Source organism: Rhopalosiphum maidis, chromosome 2 (assembly GCF_003676215.2).
Source record: "Rhopalosiphum maidis isolate BTI-1 chromosome 2, ASM367621v3, whole genome shotgun sequence".
Lineage (NCBI taxonomy): Eukaryota > Metazoa > Arthropoda > Insecta > Hemiptera > Aphididae > Rhopalosiphum > Rhopalosiphum maidis.
Genome location: NC_040878.1, coordinates 68,528,012 through 68,547,525, shown reverse-complemented (window position 1 = coordinate 68,547,525; position 19,514 = coordinate 68,528,012). Strand labels below are relative to the sequence as shown.

Here is a 19,514-nt window from a genome sequence, read left to right as displayed (position 1 = left end):
ATAGACAAGTAGAAAATTTAGGTAGGTGCTGTATAATGAATGACGTATAATTTTACACGACGAATAATAAAAATTCTGAGCGAAGATAGTCTTTTAACTTTTACCAAGGTAAGAAGGTAACCAAACAATTATTTTTAATAATAATATTAAAATGTTAATGAGTTAACGAAATTTTTATTAGTTTTTCCCGATTATAAAAAAAAAATATTAATCATTTTAGTTGTCGACTTCCCAGAGGCCAAAAGTACTAATTAGATCCAATTTCACACAATAAACCTCCATCGACATTGATGATCTAAGCATTTTGTCTTTTAAAAAAGTGTTTCATACAAAAAATAAAAACAACACACATCATTTTCAAATCAATGATAATAAAAATTAACATTTGTTACTATAATTTTAATTTAAAATTACATTGATATTGAATAATAACTATTGCTGTATACTGAATATATTTATTTAAACATAATCACCTGCCGAATTTACTGTCTGCAGAATATACCATGTTTGGAATACATTCACTAATTAGTATGCAGCTATTGAATAATTGGTCATGGACCAATTGCTCTTCTTATATTTTAGGGTCAGTATACCAATTGTGCTTCTTATATTTTAGGAAAAGTTGTAAGAGTTTGGGTTTTTTAATGCCCAAAAACTACCTACGAACCAAGAGGAACACTTGATTCGTGACCTATAAGCCGTAACGCGTAAGGTCAAGTTGGTGGAACTTATATATATATAAAATATAAAATCCAAATTGTCCAGACATTGTTATAGAATGACCGGTCATAGTAAACAATTATTACTAACTGATTACTTTACCCGAAATTGATGGGTACTGTGCACAATGCCCGACTACCCCACTTTACCCGTAACATACACACACGAATATATATATATATACATATACATTTTATGTACGTACACCTGTACGATATATATAAGTTTATAGATTATTGTTAAATAAGAGAAAGAAAAACGTAGTAAGATTGTGAAAAAACGGGAAATTGTGATCATTTTATTGACAGAAACGGGGAGGGGGACAAAGTCGAGTATACATTACAAATATGACGACGACAGTGCAAGTGATGAATATGAGGTGTTGGCTACTTCGACCGCTACGGTCTCATACGGGTGTGCTTAGCTCATCATGCTATTGTGGTACATCAGCGAAAGTTGTGTGTTAGCAAAATAACCAAAATGTTTGAACAGATATTGCATAACAATTATGTTTATCATAATAATATTGAATTCACGAGTGTACGATAACATAGATTAATTATATATTGGATTTGGGAGGTTTGATAATATTTTAATAAAATAGCCTAAAATTCCGTGACGTTACAAAGTATAGCAATTGCACTCGTATAACACATAAATACTTGAAAACTAAAATTTATTTATTGATCAATTGATTACTGGTTAAAGTAACTGGGTATAATACATCGGGAAATCGGGAATTTTATGAAACGAACTATAATGTAATGTAACTGGTATTTAATTTTGAATAATTGACGATCAAAAGATAGGTAACTTTTACAATGCGAAAAAAATTATTTATTTATTTCTATTATATTATGTATTAACACTCACAAAAAAATCGGTAAATGATTTAATTTATTATATTATAAATAATAATTATTTCAAATAACTAATACATTTTCCTTCTGTATTGTAAATTGTTTTGAGTGCAATTGGTCGATCGATCCTAAAATGTTTAGAGCGCAATTAGTATATAAACAATTAATTTTAGTTTTTTTTGGTAAAGTGACTGATGAATAGTTCATCCCTCATCCCAAACAACCCTAAATCTATTTCAGCTTAGGTGTAATAGTGACTTGAAATTTTATTGAAAGGTTGATACTCGTGACACACGAATGCTTCGCTATTTCTTATTATCTATCATTATTTATTCCTATTCAATTTAGGTAGGTATTATCATGTATTAGTTATCTACATTTTTAAAAATGTTATCATTTTGTGATTTAAAAGTGATATAAAAAATTGGTAATTGGTAGTCACATATTTTATATTTTTTGCATGTGTGATTATTGAAGACATTTTAAAATTTTAATTTCAAGTCTACTAATAATGCAAAATGAGCTTGTATACAGAGAATGTGTACATAATATGTGTCATATACTTTATGATCAATTTTTATTATACATATTATATGATAATGTATTTAAATTAATGATAGAAAGCAAAATATTTTAAATAAAATAAAATTATACAAATAATAGTTTAGGTCAAACCAACTTAAAAAAGTGGTTAACAAAAAAATAAATAAACATGCAGTGTACAATGTAAACACTAGCTGTAAGTAATCAATTATTTTTTTTAATAACACTTAACTACAGTTGTTATAAATTAAATGTATATTTTTTCTTCAAAGGTTCAGTATTTATGATGAGATTTTCAATGTAGTGCTCCATTGAAACTGCGGTCATAGGTACTCTTCTAAATCTAAACAAATTTAGAAATGAAATACATATATTTTAATTATAATATAGATTATGTATTAAAATTAATTATTTTTTTTAATATAATGTAAAATAAAAATAAAATATATAGATGAAAAAAATATAAATAAAACAATTTTTAATGTATAGCAGGAATAATATTATTATAATACCTAGTACCAAGCAAATCGTGGGGATGGTCACTTTTATTCAAACAAATAAATATTTTTTACAAGAAATGGTCAATATCGACCGTTTTAGATTATTCAATTGATTTCAATGTATTTAAATTTTCAAACATTTTTGTACTTACCACGAACTAATTTATTTAAACATTATAAAACGATTATAATGTTTATTCTTGTTAAATCCATGGTTTAATCAGTTTAGCAAACGGCACTTCAACAACCAAGTGTAACGCTAAGCCCATCAGATAACTCTTAACTGTATCATATATCCAAGCATCGATCTAAAAATGAATGAATTTCATACCATAATATTGTAATAAGATACTTTTAATTAGTATTTAGATATAGATACAAATATATTTTTTAGACAGTATTTAAATACAGTTACAAATATCTTGGCCATGCGCCCCCCTTGGATACGCTACTGATTTAAATATAATAAGTAAATAATAATAGCTATGCATTTCATAACACATCAAGTTTAATAAAATGTATTTATTTTATTAAATAAATACATTTGAAAAAAATATAAGTTAATAAAAAAAAGTGTACTAGGTTTAATTTGTAAATATAAAATAAGCAATATCCTATGGATATTATGTATTATCCACCTTGTCACCCGTCAACAGCTAATAAACCTATAGTCAATAAATCATAATAGATAATAATAAAATCAACTCAACAATTTCAACTTACCACTGATTTTGTTGAGAAGTAAACAGGCAATCTTTGTGAACTTTGTGACATCATCATGACAGTGAGATTCACCAAAAAAACAGAGTACGAGAGTCTTCCCAAAATCACAGTTAGTTTATTGTTAAATAAGATTGTAAGGGGTCCTGTAAAAAATAAATAAATTGCCGGATATAAAGAATTTTAATGGTTAGCGAAGTATTGTATATTGATTTTACAACGATGTGTACTTTTATATTATTTTTGTGTCTTAAGACACTTTTTACAATAGAAAAATGCTCCAATTTTCAATTTCAAGAGAGATTTCTGAACTACTGGTATTAAATTGGATCTATAAAATTTGTACTTTTCGTTTCGTTTGGGATTTATTATGATCATATAATTACACTATAAAATAATACCAATACAACATTATTTAAAGACTTAAAGTATTTCATAAAGTTTATGTTATTTAGATGGTTTCTCCAAGTTATCATAGATGATGTAAACATAGAACTGTTATAACATTATAATAATATCAAATCTAAATTTTCATTGTGATTTTTTAATACTATGAGGCAAAAATTAAAGTTAATTAACATAATTATATATAACAAATAAAATAAATTATTCGTTTATAAAACAAGCTCACTCCTAACGAAAAATTTCCAAACTATTTTTGTTTTTTTGAGAATTTTCTAAAGAAAATACAAGTGATTATGACGAGGGGTAATATGGTTACGTAGGCGACAAACGAAATACCCGGAAGCTTTATTACCGAAAATAATAACCGAATTATTAAAATATTAGTCATATTAAATATTAAACTATCTAAAACCTATTTGTTTAATAAAGTTTATATTACCATATCCAGACGTAAAGTGGCAAACGGCAACCCAAATACTTGGTACCGTCCACGTACAATGACTGACAATTGAGTACAGAGCATGTTCCAATGGATAATAAGGTATCTGTCGAGTGTAGAATCTGGCACCGTAAAGCTGAACACAAATACAAATCATGAAAACAACGAATGTTCCGGAGTATACTGTCATCTATAAAAAAATCAATGAAATTCGATACACTTTATATCAAGAATCATAATGCGAACGCTTGTAAAGTAATTATATGATCTTACTTGTGAAAATTTAAACTTATTTTTCCTCAACTTGTCCACGATAAAGCCCGTGGCTAAACCACAGAAAAAAGGAGTTGCTCGCATGTAACTCAATCTATATGACTTATTTAAAGATATGAAAATTCTTAAATTTTCTAAAAATCTGAAATAAGTTTAATATTTAACAAATTAGTTACTACCTATTATATTAATTATAATTAAAACCAAAATACATTGGAACGTCTTGTTTTTAGTAATGTCTATATAAGATACAAATTTTTTTTAAACTGTTTTAAATTTAGTTTTGACAATAATAGTTCATTATATTAGTTATGACTTATAACATAAGTAATTTGTAAAATAAAATACATTTATTAATTATTAATTTAGAGTCATCAAACAACTAACCTAACAAACGATACTTTAAATTATATTTTATATTTGGTTTGTTATTTATATAGTTCCAGGTACAAATAAGAATTCTGTAGTTATTATTCTACAACGACAGCTAAATATATTTTTTTAATTTCAAGTGTTAGGTCTAAAATCCTAAATGATCTTAACTCTTAAACACATGTGCATGGAAAAAGAAATCCATGATTTCTAAATATTATACTTAATATTAAAAAATAATTTATATGATAGCACAAAGATATTGTTGTGAAGTTGTATATATAACGAAATATTATTTTGTACGGAGTGAGAGTCAATAAATGCTGATTCAACCGAAAATTAATAATGAAATTGTCGACGGCGATGACAAGAACGAAGCGATCGGACGACAGTCGTGGTGTGTTAATTTTAACATCTTTTAATTATTGTTTTCGTTGTGCTATTACATATTTATTTTGTTTCGATTAATAACTATTTGTTTTTTTTCTCATATCGAAGTATGCACGATGCACCAAAGCGTTTATGGCGAAGAAATACTTAAGTAAAAAATAGTAAGACACTATAATACTTTATTTCTCTACTAGTACTCATTATCGTGGTCAGTTGAGAAATAGTACGATTTTGTCAAGGTTAACGAGATCACGATTGTTGAGTAGGTAAGCGCTTACTGCTGGTATCAAACTACTTGTTTGACGATTTGGACCGAGATTCTTGAACTAAACGTCAAGCTATTGCATGATGTATAGAACAATGGGCGCTTGTATATTGCGCCCACATTGAACAGGTAGTAAAAAAACTATAGTAAATTGTGCCTTGGATTTTTTGGTTTCTAAAATAGGTATAGTAAATTTCGTCTATAGTTTAGAAATTATTTAACAATACAATGAAAACACTATTACTAGGGCTGAGTATGTGAAGATGATATCTCATTACTCATTACTATGCAGATAACTTGTAACTGTATTTTTTATTATTATTTACTATACAAATTAACCTAACAAAAAATATTTAAAACAACTGTTGTTAATCTCATAATATTTATATTTTTTTAAATTTTTATTAACTAATTTAATACGACAATACTATTAGTATTTATTTATAATTTCATGGAGTATTAAGTACCTATAATATTAATGATTGTAAATTTGACTTACGGAAGCTGCATTTTATCTATTCCGTCTATTTTTGATAAAATCGTTACTAGAAACGGTATGGTTATCGATAAACCCAGTATTGTACCTAGTAATCCGATTCCGTATTTGGTATTCTTCGTGTAAACGTAAAGGATTATGACTCCAATTATAAAAAACTGAACGTCACATAACACGTACCAGCTTACTATGAGGCACTGAATAATTATATTTAAACATATAAGTTAGAAATAAAGTACGAGTGCATAGAAATATAATAAATAAAACATAGGTAATATTATTAGTATTATACAAAAATGTCCGATTTATAATTTTCTTATTATTAAATATGTTAGTTCTATAGTCTATAATCGATTAAAGTAAATAATATGGTCGTCTTACTTCATATTTTATATCGACTAAATTGCTTATGAACAACAGATTGGTCCACCAATAATTTTTGCAAATTTCTGCTTCGTTCCATGTTTTCTGTGGCCACAGCGGTCCATCTCCAAGGTGGGGTACGATATGCGCAGTGATTGCCATCATTGCACAATACGCCGGTAACATTCTACAGAATGATTCAAGAATATTAATTTACAATATGTCAACTTAGCATTTTTAATAAGTAGATCTCGTACTATTCCCGGCCAATATATGAACAGTTCGAGTATTAAAATTATCATTAATAAAAATGCTCAAAATGTTGGGACATTGTGCACAGTGCCCGGGCATTGTATAATTTGTACAATTATGCTGTTATTTACACAAAATTATATGGTTTTCTTATTAAAATACACAGGCGTTCCTTTTTGAAGAAAAAAAATTATGATCACGTTATGTATAACAATATCCGGATTTCCTATTTTGCCCGTAACATGTACAGTATATAATATTATATATTATGTATATTATTATCTTATTAACGTTTTAGTAGGTTATTGGGTGATCTATTGAGTATAAAGAATGGTTTCTACAGTTTATTATATTCCACTAACTGCGCTCTATGTGTCACAAAAAAAAGTGATAATTTTGATTGTATGATTTTAGAACTACCTCATGTTATTTTTCTCCCATTTAAATTCATTATTGTTACTTACTTGGAAACTCGGTGGATAATAGGCGATGTGATTTTTTTCAAAATCGATCCGGATTTTACTTTTTGATATGACTTATAACAAGTTAGCTGCATTAGGACACCACTCATGAAAAAAAATGGGTCAACCAAATTCGTACTAGTCAATATAATATTTGGCCCGCTGAGATATATCTGTAATTTTTGAAATGATAAATTAATTATTTAATACGTTTATTTAAAATGTATTTACCAATTGTTTATTATAAAATATTTATTCGTGATCATATTTTATTTTTTTAATTAGTTTACGTCTAAGGATAATACGCTAAAATGTATTTATTTGAAAAATTATTATAGTATGCAATTTGGTGACAGAAATACCAGTTTAATTCATATTGAGAGAATTGTATTATTTAGATAATGTTTACATAAAAACTTTAAATGTATTACAGCGGCGATAGTGATGAAGAAAAAATCTGGGTAGATGTACGTAATAAATATCGTAAATTATATATATAGGCAGTACCTATGTCCTACATATTATTATGAAATAGACAAACATGGGAAAATATTTTAGTTGAACATGCAATGGAGTCGGCAGATAAAAATCTTTCTAACTGTAGATTACTTAATTGGTCAACGGACAACGGGGAGAATTCTTTTGCAGAATGATTAAATGTAATGATGTTTCTAATTTTCTATAAGTTACGGCAAAAATAGACTATCGGTTAATGTGATACGTTGTTAGTTATTACTTTTAATAATAATATACCTAATATTATTGTGGGATATGGCATATTTTAAGATAACTATTGTACAATTATCACATTATCACAATTCATGATCATACATGATATATAAGGTGTTAGTACTAATAACGAGGACACAGGTATGTTAGATGTAATTGCACTTTAAAACGCTCAAATAATAAATGTAAATGTAAGGTGACAGGGAAAAAATGTAATTATAAATGTTATTCCAATAATAATTGTACTAAAATAATTTTTAAATGTAATCATGATAAATGTTTAGTAGTGACACTTAAAAATTTTCTTTATTAATAATAACTATTTTATGTTCTTAATTTATTATAGTATTTATATTAATTAATGATCAAATTTTATAGAATTGCCCAATTATAATATAACTTAGGTGAAGTAGCAAAATAACTTCTGTGGCTTACATTTCCAAGATACACTAGGCTATTCTATATAATTCGGGCAATGTATAATTTTGTCTACATTGCTCATTAAAATAGGACTGTACCACAATGCAGATTGTCCGATAGTTCACTTTTCCGTAACATATATGTAATGTAAGTAAGACGTTCATCAAAATAATAATACGTAATGAATACTCCAAAATCCTTGTATAAAATAATTTGTTAATGTAGTAAAAATTATTTCGAATAACTCTCTTTGAAGATGCAGTTATTTAATTATAAAGTTCTTATGTTGGGACTACCATCGCCGGTTGGAACTTATACTGAAAAAGGTGATTAACTTTAACGAGGGCTCGTTGATTTCGGATTCAAATATGCCACGTAAATTTAATTCTAACATATTAATTTCTATTTAATTTTAATACATAAATAATTTTGTGACTTACGCTTTCAACAAGTTTGGGGTTACTCATAGGATTACCTAACAAATAAAATAATCTGTGACCCAATAAAACGGCCAACATCGTTAAAACTTTAAAACCATAAATTACGTTCAGTTCGTTGTCTTTATCGTATTTTAACAATGCTTTGATTGATTCAATAAAAGAAAATATTTTGCAAAATGAATTTAAACCTTCACCTGTTGATATAATAAAATAAATTACACACAATATGTACATTTTGTAAAAATAAACAAATAGTCAAACTAAAAATAAAAACAAATCAAATTGCAATTACGATCACTCACTGGTTTCTTTTGAATTTGTACAGTTTAATATTCTTATGAAATGATAGAAGGTTGTGCCGCAACAAATCAAAAATATCAGTAAAAACAACGTGCTGAAACAATATATTATTAATAACAAACAGTTTTAATCTTTTTAGTTTGTACGTATTAGTAATAAGCGGGAAGAGGAATAGTGGTTATTGTATATTTTGTTTAAAATTTGTTGTCATTCATTTTTATAATTTAATTACAAAACACATTGTTCTTATCTATTTCAAATTAAATATTTCTATGAGATCGGATAAAATTCGAAACGCGTTGTTCATTGTAGCATTCTGCGACGTGTAAATCAAATAACATTGTATATTATTAATTTACATATTAAAATTTACATTTTATGTTTATTTTATTATTATCGTTATGTGGTCAATTGTACGATACCGAACTTGATCATAGAGATCACCCATCACTAACTACATACATAAACATGTATAAACTGTTTTCTTCCGCTTTTAAGTGTCTCTCTTTTAAATTCTAGTTAGTTTATCTTCATTTCAGTCGCGTGGTTTATATATTTCGTAATAAGGATGTAAAATATGATTGCCTCGGGGCTTAAAATAATTTGGATATTTCATTAGAAGCACTAAATAATGGTTATCAATGATAACTTATCATAGTACTACAAATACATGGATGTTGGATGAGTGATTCAATTTTAACTTAACCACTAACCAGATTTGATTTTATTATACGCGGTTGCTAAAATTACTTTAAATATCAGCTATATTATTTAACATATTTTAAGAGAAAAATGATTAACTTAAAATTCAAATTTATAACATTAATATGAATTATAAATATCAAAATGTAAAACAGCATAATATGCATAATATTATTATACCTAAATAGCGAACTAAAATAAAATATGATATTATTAATATTGATGAATGACCTGGTCAAGTAGAACGGCGTGTCGTGAGGATACATGTCTCCTTTGACAGTGCACAGTATCGGATCTACTCTTACGACGGTTTTGAATTCCTCTGGCGCAAATACTGCGTCCAGTTTATTTTGCAACGATATTTGTAGATCTAATGCCGAACAAGAATTTGGAATACATATTCCTAAATTCAAACTGTTTCGTTGCACTTGGTCAGGATAATTGCCCCACTGAAATAGTAAAATAACCAAGTAATATGTAGGTATATTATATTTTCATATTTTAAATTAATATATTTAATTTATTAATTAATATTAATAATAAACAGGACATATTTATGCCTTTATGGTCTGCGTGAATAATTAATTTTCTAATATGACAACTATTATATTAGAGATCCAAAATTAAAATTATAAGTAACAAAAATAAAAAGTATTTCTTAGTCTACCTACAGTTTATCAAAATAAAAAATTAATTCGTTATTTTCTTATCTCTTAAAAAATGGAAATATTGAAATGTTCAATATTTTATTGGTATACGTTTAATATCTTATGGTAAAAGAACAAAGTGCATTGGTAAAATTTAAGTTCTATTGACTATCGCTAGTAAAGTAAAGTCCAATATTGGTAATAAAAATATATATAAAAAAACAAAATGCTCTAATTAAATTTAATGAAATAAATATTTATAAATCATTTTATTTTATTAATAAATAAAACTGTCTTAATAATTTGAAAAAACAAAAAACCAAATAAAAATTAAGGAAAAACTGGAATTTTTACACAAAATCAATTGTATTATTTTGTTCTAATTTAAAAACGAATAACTATGGATTATTGACTTCTCACCAAACACTTATAATAACATTTTCTATATTCATAATATAATTTTTGAAATATTTGATACATTTTGAGCAATCTATAGACAGTACATAAATTAAGTAATTTAAAGACATCGCAAGTAAAAATTATTGTTTAAAAAATAATATTAACATTTTAATAAATGTTTGTATTTTTTTTCCACCAATTATTTTTGAAAATAAATGATAATTAGTTTTGTTTTTTTAAATATGTTTATTATACTTTTTATTCATATAATATTTTAAATCCCGGTGCTTGTAATTAATTTTAATGTCTATATACAACACACTATTCGATGTAATAAATCGGTCAGTAATATATATCAATATTTTGCCATAAAACATTTGAAAGACCCTGTTGTGTCTAGTGTATTATATGATTTGGCTAGGCTATATTAGACGAATAACTAATATTATTTATGTAGGTACTATTCTATATATTTTATATTGATAGTATTAAAATCATATAATAGGTATATAAGGTGTAACAAGACTATTTAACAAATTTCCATTACAAATGTTACTATGTTTGTTAAATAGTCCTGATACACCCTATGTAATATTTTATTAGGTATACGTACTCCGAGTACTGTTTTCCACGCATTTTTGTTGCCGAAATCGTCTAGATCTTCCGTTCTGTTGAAATTGTAATCTCTACCCGTCGGAGGTATTAATTTTATTTCAGACAAACAATATTGTCCAATCACTGGATAACGTACGTCCACGCATTCGTCGTAATTTCCCATGTGGTATGTGTTGCCTGCTAGTATGCCGGTCGGATATCGGTTCCAGGACTCTGCCACTGTAAAATAACGGTTCACACTTCAAACACATGTATAATGTATATATATATACTATATTGGTAATATGATAGATTACGAGATAACTTAAAAGTTATTATATACATCATACGATGTTATTAATATAATAATGTTATGCAAATATAAGTGTCATAAACAGAAATTTTGTGAAATTGCTAAGAGTGGGGGGATTGAGCATTATATACTCATTATTATATCTTCCTATGGTTAGGTACTACTGTAATAGAGCTGCTTGCAAATATTAATTTACCTTAAAAATTTTAAAAGTATTTCTATTTTATTAGGTTATTAAATTAATTGAATTATAATCAATTTAATATCTGTTTAAACAAAAAAATCCAGATATATAACATAATCAGAATAAGATTATAAGACAGTGCCGTATTACCGCTTAGGCTGTTTAGGCTAAAGCCTAGGGCGGCAATTTTAATGGTCAAAACGAAATAGCTTCTTTTTTTTTTTGTGGTAAATTTATTTCAGCCTTTGGGCGGCAAAATCCTTAATCCGGCCCTGACATCAGACCAGAAAAAGAGAGCTTCACTTGAGGCCGAAATTATTGATAAAGTTAAGGCCGTCTAACTGTAGGTCAAGAATGCTGTAAGTAACAATTTCTGATATAATACGATAATTTATAAATTATTTTATATATCTATAAGGCTATAATTATTTGATACAATATAATATTTAAAAGCATAATATTATATTTTGTAAAAGTAAATTTAAAAAGAAAATTTATAATTTTTTTCAAAAAATATTGACCATATTTGAAGGCAAACCTGGTCCAAAATACTAAAATAAAATAATGCTAACTTCAACAATAGTATATTGTGCATTTATGCCTTTTACTTATTTTTAATTATCCTATAATTTTATGTAAAGGAAAATTATATGTGTATGTTTGTAAAAGTCTTATATTTCTAAAATCTCGAGAAATTTTTTTTTTTTATTTTTATTACTATCTATAACCGAAATATATCAACATATTACATAATGCTACGATAAATTTCAGAAATTTGTTTACAATTATTAAATTAATGTGTTATGAATTCACGGAAGATATGATGTGTGTTATGGTGTGGGAATGATGGGGAGTGAGACTTTGTTAATTAAAGAAGTTTGGGCAATCAGAAGGGGTTAAGGATAGGTTTTAATTCGTCGAGGAATTTGTTGATTATGTGAAGTGGTTGATCAGGTAATGCTGTGCTAGCTATGGTTTCGGCGTATGACGGTTTTTATTTTGAATTTGAGCTGGAGACTTAGTTTCGCTTTTTCGAGGTCTATCTTTGGTCTATTCTTTTGACACGGATTAATATGCCTTTGAAGGTTTTGTATCCTTAATAGTTGGCTATGTGATTTCGAATATATTTTGTACATTTTACGGGTTCCTACCGTTTTTAAATCAGTTGTCTGTGGCATGTTCTGATTCGCATTTCACGTAACGTCGATAATGGTGACAATAGTTTAGTATGTTTTTGAGCTGGTCTGATGTTAAAAAAAAAGGAAGTGGCAATTTGTTTATACGGTATGATATTTTTGAAATAATTATAACTTCATGCCCAAGATTACTTAGGCATTTTACGATTTCCACGTTTCGAGCGGAATAGTGGAGGTAGCATTAGAATGATTGGTAAGAACAGAGGAAATATAAATTATATTTGATATTTGTAAATTACGTCTACTAGATAAAATTTAACGGCCATGAACTTGGCTCGTGTGTTTGCCCGTACGATAAAATTAGCTCTATTCGTTTTGCATGTGATACCCTCTTGGCTCACCTGGCGAGTTAGATCTTGTTGAGTGTAACAAAATCGATTACGTTTTTTAAGACTATGTTTGGAAGTTTGTCATTACTTGGTTTTGATGAGATCTCGTTAGATATCGATGGTGATACGAGGTAAGTTTTAGTTTTGACAAAGACGCTGTTTTGTTCTTCCGTTGCTAATAGCTTAGAAAAAAGTTATAGGTTAGGTACTGTATATCCCGGCAATAAATTCGTAAAAAGTGACTGACAATTTTTAAAAATAATGTAAAATGCATTTAATAACTCTAAACGTTGTTTGAATTATTTAACATTGTATACCAAGAATAATAGGTACATAAGGGTATAATACCATAACAATATAGGTTAAAAGGATTAGAGGGTTACAATGATTTGAAAATATTTTATACAATTATTTTAAATCTATCATTTTATGATTAATAAAAACTTAGTGTACAATATATACTTACTAGATCCAATAATATGTTTTCTATAGTCTTATAAACCATTTTTAAGGACTATTATCCTTAGTAAATTATGTACATTTTAATAACCCAAAATTAACAGTTCGCGTTTTAATTAAGATTCATCAACATTTTCAAAAAAATCATCTACTTAACAATTTATAGTAAAAACAGTTGATTCAAACTTCCAACTCATTTAAAAAATATAAGTTTATATCGCCACAGGAAACTCTTAAAATGATATAAAAAGTCTAAATAGTTAAAAATATGGTATCAGTTTATAAGTATATACATTATATATATATAATTACCAGAATTCGAATGTATTCATTATTAAAAAAAAAAATAGTAATAATAAGCATGCTAAGTCATTGTAAAAAAGTGGTGTATTTACCAACTGAAAAATTATACACTGGAATTATATCAAACTGGTTTTACAGTATAAAAACAATCAAATTAATATACACATTTGCGTAGTGATCGGTGAATTTTTATGAATTACCAAGGACCATCGACCAACATGCAATTATGCACACGTCTAACGTTACATTAAAATCATAAAAAAAAGTATGAACTTTTTAACCTACGATTAAATTAAAAAATTAATTTCGATAATATATTATTATTTAAATTAAAACGCGATGAATCCAATCATCGTAATTTATTTTTCTATAATTTATTACACCGAAGAATTCTAATATATTTATTATTTATTTTATATTTATAATATTTATAATATGGGTACGGTAATCCCTTATTGTTCGCGGGGGTTACGTTCCAGCAAAGTTGCGCAGATACCGAAACCGCGGATCACGAGACTATATCGTTCAATCAGTTGGTTTGCCAAAGAAAAAACCTCATTAATAGATATCTATCTATCTGTGCATACAGTACATATAAACATAATTGTTTAATTATTCCTAACGATGTAATAACAATTATTTATAATTTTCTAAAATAAATTATCTACGGGGTTCGTAAAATAACAATAAAATGTCACCGTATTAATACAATTTTATCGCTGACTCTTCTGTATTTTATTTTCAATTTATTATATTGCATAATATTTCAAGCATGAAAATTGTATATTATAACTTGAGTGAGATCGTGAACCTATTTTCGGATTATAGAAAGTGATTGATTAGCCAAAAATATATATAGATACTGGATATATATTTTTGTTTTATAAGGTATTTAGTGTTTACAAATTTACAATATATTCACACGTAGAATAATAAACAAATGTGAAGAGAGCAGTTCGATTGCTGCTGGATATTATGTTCAATTTGAATTCAATGATAAATCATTATAGATATACATAAAAAAAAACACGATTTAAATTAAAAGAGAAAAATTTCCGAGAATAATTTGTTTTATTATTAGTTTTATAGTAATAGTTATATTCTTAATTTATATAATTTAATAGGTTGAATTTCTAATATTTCTAATATTATATTATTATATAAATTATAAGTCAATACCAACATGATTTTCCGTAGAATGGTGTTGTATATGTCATATAATTATAATAAATCTAAATACATATTCAGAAAATCATTCTGGTTAATAAAGTCCCATAAAATTCCAAAAAATGTTAAGTCCTCACCGTTTATATTCACTGAATTACAAAGTAACTAACATTTTTCGAAGACAAAATTATTATTTTTTGTTTAAATAAATACCAAATGAATACACAGAAAAGATAACTTTTTTGCAGTATAGTATAAATGTTGATTTTCCCTCATCATTGAATAAGTCAGTGTAATGCATCTGTTAAATTTTAATTAAATAATAAATCATTGCAAGGAAAACGATTCTGAACGAAGATGGAGATCTGTGAATCTTGTTATATTACCTACTAAGAAAGTAGGAGTAACTATGGCTATTATAATAATTTATTTTATTTCTAGTAATACGGTAAGTTGAATTTTCACAGAAAATATTGCATTTATTATATTAATTTATATTTACATCATTATGTACACATTCTAAGTATATTATATTTTATTATTATATACCTAAGTTTTGAGTAATACTACCAGACAACAGCAGGTACGATATGAATGAGTTCGTGTTATAAATAGATAATAGTATAAAATTAATCAAATATTTTTAATTTTTTTGATCGAGAAGAACATGTTTTATCAGCCTAAATAAATTTTAAAAAAAAACTAATCCAAAATTTAAAATGTCTATAAATATCCCAAAAAGCCCTAAAATAAGTTAATACAATGTATAAATTTAATATACAACATTAATATCATAGAAAAATATAGAAATGACACTCGATCAGCTAATCAGTTGTTTACTGAAGTTACGGAAACGTACTGCCGTAGCGTTAAGGCCATAATCGCCTAATTCGGCCAGACCACGCAGTGTCGTAAGCCTAATACATGCTATTAAATAAAATCTGCAAAGTTGTCATACTATTTTTGATTAAACTATTCACGGATGTATTTACTTTACGAATGTCAACAGCAACGAGTTTTAATGATCGAATACATTATACGATTCATATATTGTCCATTTTCTTACCAGGTGGTAGGTACCAAAAAAGTAATAAATACAGAAAATAGATTGCAGTGTTTTGAATTTTATATCACAAATATAACATAAAACGAATCCAAAATAAATATGACTTACAGTTAAAGAGAAAAAATAATCATTTTATAGTTATTATTACTAGCGGAAATCGATTTAGGATAACCGAATTAATTGATCGAAGACTAGCTGTTACGTATCGATCTAAGACCGTATAAAGGGCCCTCACGAATTGTCTCTCATCTGACCCTCAAATTTCCTTCCGTGAATTTTTTTAATAAGTTTACACGAATGACTTCCCGGTTTCTAAAATACCATTCCCTTTATACCATTGCTTCCTATGTTAGGCAGTGACCACCTTATAATGGAATCGCCTCCGATAACTTTAATTAATCGATTTAAATATAGGTTGTCTTACATATTATGGGAAATACTTATAAATTAAATAAACTAATAAACCGAGAAAATTGAGTCGATTGATTTAATGTCATTTAAGATTCCCTAAATGTTAATAAATTATAATAATATTTTATTAAATAGACCGACTCAGCAGTAATAATTAACAATAATAAAAATAATAAATAATCAATGCATAAAATAATTTAGATGAAATATTATTCAGTTTTACAGTCAAAAACGTAAGTTTGTAAAAATGATGGACTATAATCTTTAACTGATAATCAGTGATCGACAAGATTGTTGCATTCAACAATTTAATCGGTCTGGGAAATACTGTATATCTTAAAAATAATATTTTTGAACTTTACGAAAATCGATAGTACATGTAGCCGGAGGCAATTCAAATAAAAAAAGGTTACCTATTAAATTTGGGAGGTAATTCGAGTGTCGCCATACTAAATGAGTTGAGTCAGGTTAAAGAAGGTATTATTAGTAAAAAAATGTCATATATCGTCCTAAATAATATGGAATATACATAACACTTTTGATTTGAATGTTGTTATTTTAACAGTAATCAATAAAAATTGTATGAAATAGCTTTTAAAAAAAAAATCTTTAACATTCAATTTTTAAAATTTATCATAAATATTATCTAATACATATTTAGTAACAATTTACTAAGTTGGAACAGGTCTTTTTGTTGATATTTGTAAGAATGTCATATATTTTTGTTATCAAAAATAATATTTATTTGGTACCAACATTTGAAAAAAACAATTTTTTGGAATTTCGATAGACGAATTATTAATTAGTTTTTTTATACTTATATAACTTATTAAAAAAGCTCTAAAAACTATTAATAACTACAAAAATATCCATCCTACAAGTTACAACGTGATTGGTTGGTGATCTATTTTAGGTTTTTGCTAACTTAATATCGTTATTTTTAAACACGAAAAACATTTCAGGTTGGTAAAATTTTATTTAATTTGAATATGATTCACTTTAAGTTGAATAATAATGTAACCAGAGCGTTTATACTCACTTCTGACCGCCCAACTGGTGTGGTTCCGCAAATGTCTGTCGTACAAGTCAGATTGGATTCGACAAGCGGAGCTGCCGACGTTCCGAACCGTAAAGTTGGCGAGTGCCTGGTAAAACAGCTCGGATATCCACGGTCCCGGCAGACCATCAGCGACAGCCGCTGCGGGTTCGAATTGCCCATCGGATGATCGAATGGCCAACAGTATCGCGAGCAATACGACGGAGATCGTAATCGACATTCTAATTTCTATAATCGGTATATTATTAATTATTTGTTCTCGGCACCTTCAACGACCGTTCCTTTGGATTATATTTTACGCGGTTGTATTTAAATAATGTATGTATACCGCCAAGGAATTTCCTTACGTCAGGGTGCCAGCCGGTGAGAATAAACACCGATATTGTATACGGCGAACGATGCCCGGTTATATGAAATTAAATACTCGTACACTACCAAAAATTGCGTCTACTGATTTACTGTATTGAAAATTCTGGACGATTCAAATAAGACCACATTGGGCGTTCGGATCAAAAAATAAATAAATCGTCGAAAATCTACTAGCGCTTTAAAATGTATGACACTCACGATAATATTATTATGGACTTGTCATCATATGCGCGGTCGTAATATATATGATAGAATACATGATGCGTAAATAAGTGAATCTGTTGATACAAGCTCGTCTACGGTCATAGGTAGGTGGGCGGAGTTCAGCGCATAATCCTGGGTTGAATTGCTCTGACGCTGATGATAAGTCGATACGATTGCTCGAGGAGTTAATTTTGCCAAGTTTGCCGAGACATTTCACGCCAGCGTAGGAAATACGTAGTTACCTACGTAAGAAATTTCGCGGTAAACCCAAATTACCCAGACAGTAATACGTTTTGAAAACCTATTAAATAAATGCGGCTATATCTTAAATTACCTGTTATAAAATGAAAATTTGTATGTATATATAAAAAAAAAGGTGTGTTATTTTGGAATAGTAATTTGAAACTTAACTATGATTTTAATAATAGAAACAATAAATTGTTTTTCACGCGTAACCTTCGCATCACATTTTTTACAAAACTATATATTCCCATCCGAAGAAAATATATTTTCAGATATATTGTAGAGCTCTTGAGTCTTGATAGCTCTTAATATGACTAGTTTTTGAAGTTTTTACTTTGGGCATATAAAAAAAGTTAATTAAAATCATAAAAATACTAAAACCGGTCGTTTTAATGCACCGCTCCAGTAAAACCACTATACGTATAACTGAAATCAAATCAAAGTCGTATACCTACGTAGAAACGATAATAACACTTTAATATTATATCGATATATTCTATCTACTTGATGAATTAGTACCAATAGTACCTGAATCTAGGAAAAAAGCCCCGTGAAAACTAAATACACAATACATTTTTTAGTGTACATACTATATTTGCATATATTTTTAATAATATTTAATAAAATAATATACCTATCATTGTTTTTTGAATTAATTATTAAATTATTTTACCATATTATATTACATTATTATGCACCTAATTTATTATACTAGGTACCTACTAAATTAATTTTATTAAGAAGGTATCTATAAAAAAAAAAAAAAATGATATATAATTATATATAGTTGATGTACAATAAATAATAATAAGATTTAAAAGACAAATTGAATAGACATCTATATGAATTTAAATAATAACTAATTTTATCTAAGTTAAAATAGTATAATATTATATTTATGGTTATATAGCCATATAATAGAT

At 27.2% G+C, this 19,514-nt stretch overlaps 1 protein-coding gene across 2 annotated transcripts; it reads right to left on the bottom strand.

Annotated features, from left to right (window-relative positions):
* Positions 1–2,803: 2,803 nt before the first annotated feature.
* On the bottom strand, positions 2,804–18,534 carry LOC113555034 (nose resistant to fluoxetine protein 6-like). 2 transcript variants are annotated; one of them, XM_026959321.1, is made up of 13 exons: positions 18,104–18,534; positions 17,758–18,003; positions 11,310–11,530; positions 9,882–10,099; positions 8,951–9,042; positions 8,649–8,842; positions 7,063–7,232; positions 6,365–6,533; positions 5,987–6,180; positions 4,461–4,602; positions 4,188–4,377; positions 3,347–3,489; positions 2,804–2,931 (listed from the first exon to the last, which is right to left on the bottom strand). In XM_026959321.1, the coding sequence occupies exons 2-13, from the start codon at positions 17,993–17,995 to the stop codon at positions 2,827–2,829; spliced, it is 2,076 nt and encodes a 691-aa protein (XP_026815122.1). In that variant the 5' UTR covers positions 17,996–18,003; positions 18,104–18,534; the 3' UTR covers positions 2,804–2,826. The 2 variants fall into 2 exon arrangements, with proteins under 2 accessions (XP_026815122.1, XP_026815123.1); XM_026959322.1 differs by having other exon boundaries at positions 18,123–18,534.
* Between the last annotated feature and the right edge of the window lie 980 nt (positions 18,535–19,514).